The 2,081-nt window shown below is 42.8% G+C and overlaps 1 protein-coding gene across 1 annotated transcript in view; it reads right to left on the reverse strand.

The window, feature by feature from the left end:
* rbm46 (RNA binding motif protein 46) overlaps window positions 1-2,081 on the reverse strand; it is a 15,713-nt gene that overhangs the window by 1,798 nt on the left and 11,834 nt on the right. Inside the window, exon 10 of the mRNA XM_016679696.1 lies at window positions 164-419. Coding sequence (XP_016535182.1) covers window positions 166-419 — 254 coding nt within the window. The 3' untranslated portion in view covers window positions 164-165. The remainder of the gene's footprint in view (window positions 1-163; window positions 420-2,081) is intronic.

Here is a 2,081-nt window from a genome sequence, read left to right on the forward strand (position 1 = left end):
TTTTTTTTTTTTTTTCAGAGGCCCTAATCTTGGGATGATGGAGCATAAAAACCTGCTGGGGGAATGTACCTTAACATAAATAATCTCTGGTTTCCGTGTTTTACACGTGGAAACACATCAGCCTGAGGTGAGATGAGTGAAGTGCGGTGAGTTTCAGCCTCACCGTCAGTAGAACGGAGACTGGGAGTTGAAGTAGAGCCGCTGGGCTTGGGACGCAGCGGGGGAGAAGGCGGAGAGAGAGGGCAGGGGGGAGATGGGGAAGGGCGACGGCGGAGGAGGAGGAGGAGCGGGCAGGCAGGGCGTGAAGGTGCGGCCGCCGCAGCTCAGGAGGCTGGAACTGCAGTCGGACGGCGACATGGCGAGCGGAGGAGAGAGGCTGCTGGGAGAGTCAAAGGAAGCTCCGGTCAGGATGGACGAATCTGGACGGAAACACAGGAGGTTGGGAATGAGACGCAACGTTCTGGACAAAACTTCACATCGTTACTGCAGCAAGTTTAAATCATCTGAGGTTCACCAGATTAACAACTTCTAATCAATTAGCATGGAATGATCGACTTCCAGAAAACCGAAAAACAGCTGAAACCCTGAGTTCCTTTAAATCAAGACTGTTAGATTTACCTTTGATTAGGGGTAAATGAAACATTGATCAACATATCTGATTTGTTTTGCTCAAAGTTTTTATGATGTAAAGAACTTTAAACTGAAACGTTTGTCATAAATCAACCTGACTATAATAAAAGGAAGGGAAACAAACAGTTTAGTGGGAACAAAATCCAGATGAAACCATTTTCCTCATGAGAGATTCCTCTTCTTCTGCAGCAGGAGGATTCAGTCATGAAGACATCAAGGAGAGGAGATGAAGCAGAAATAAATTTATTTAAAATAAACCCGATAAGGACATTTTTTATCAGAACCAAAGATATTCAGGCTCCTGTGGAGCAGAGGGGATAAAACATTCATGCAGTCTGAGAGTTTGATAAAAAATCCCCCCCTGGATGAAACTCCTGCTGCTCTCCTCACTTCCCTCCCCTGTAATTAAGCTGGTTCTGGTTGCCGGGTTCTGGTCCAGAATTCTCTAAACTCTTTAGATTGGAGCAGCTTTCTCCAGCTCTGACCCATTGTTCCTCTTTGTCTCGGTTTCCATTTCATGCTGATGTCTGAACTTCATTGGTTCTGGATTAATGGACCGGTCCGGCTCCAGCGCAGAAACGCCAAAGTCTGATTTATTCATAGAAAGATGCAAAGAAATAAAAATCTAAGATTTGACCAAACCTGAACCTCACATTTCAGACCTGCTGGTTCAGAAAGAAAAAACAGAAAAAAAGAGTTTTGAACTAAAAATGTTGCGCATTTTGTTGACAAAAGAACTTAGCTTAGTTTTAACATTAAAAAAATCTATAATATAGTTTTTGGTTACAATTCAAATAATTAAAGACAATGCCATTACTTCAATTAAACATTTTAATTCTGTCCCAACACTAACTAAACCATAAAAGTCGAACAAGTTGCAGGCCTTCAGTCTCTGACCAGACTGAAGACGTTTTAAATCAATCCTGACATTTTGCTACAAGCTGCTTTGATGGTGAATTAGCTTTGACTTGCAGAAAAGCCAAAGTTTCAGTGAAATGGAAAATGTCATTTGGATTATTGAACTGAATGCAAAAGTTTCATGAGAAAATCTTTCAAAAGTAATTTTGGTTCTTAATGCTCAGAGCTGGCAGACAGGAAGAAACAACGGTTACCAACGGTTACCAACGGTTACCACAGAAACCCAAACAGATGCTGCCTCCAAACAGAAACCAACTTAACCCAAAACAGCAGACAAGTTCAGGCCAGTTTGTAAACTAAACTAGCTAAAGAAGCAACACTGGACGTCTGAAAGGTTCCCCAGGTTCCAGTAGACGATCATTGAAAAGTCTGGAATATTTAAAATGAATCATTAAAAAAGTTGGAATATCTAACTGGCTCCGGTTGTCAGAGTTTTCGTCTGAATCAGAGCTGCAGCCGCTCCACTGGCCGCCAACATGGCCGCTCTGTCAGCCTGCTCTCCAGACTATCAAGGTTTTCTCTTCCAGCCTCGT

Source organism: Poecilia formosa, unplaced genomic scaffold, assembly GCF_000485575.1.
Source record: "Poecilia formosa unplaced genomic scaffold, Poecilia_formosa-5.1.2 Scaffold217, whole genome shotgun sequence".
Classification (NCBI taxonomy): domain Eukaryota; kingdom Metazoa; phylum Chordata; class Actinopteri; order Cyprinodontiformes; family Poeciliidae; genus Poecilia; species Poecilia formosa.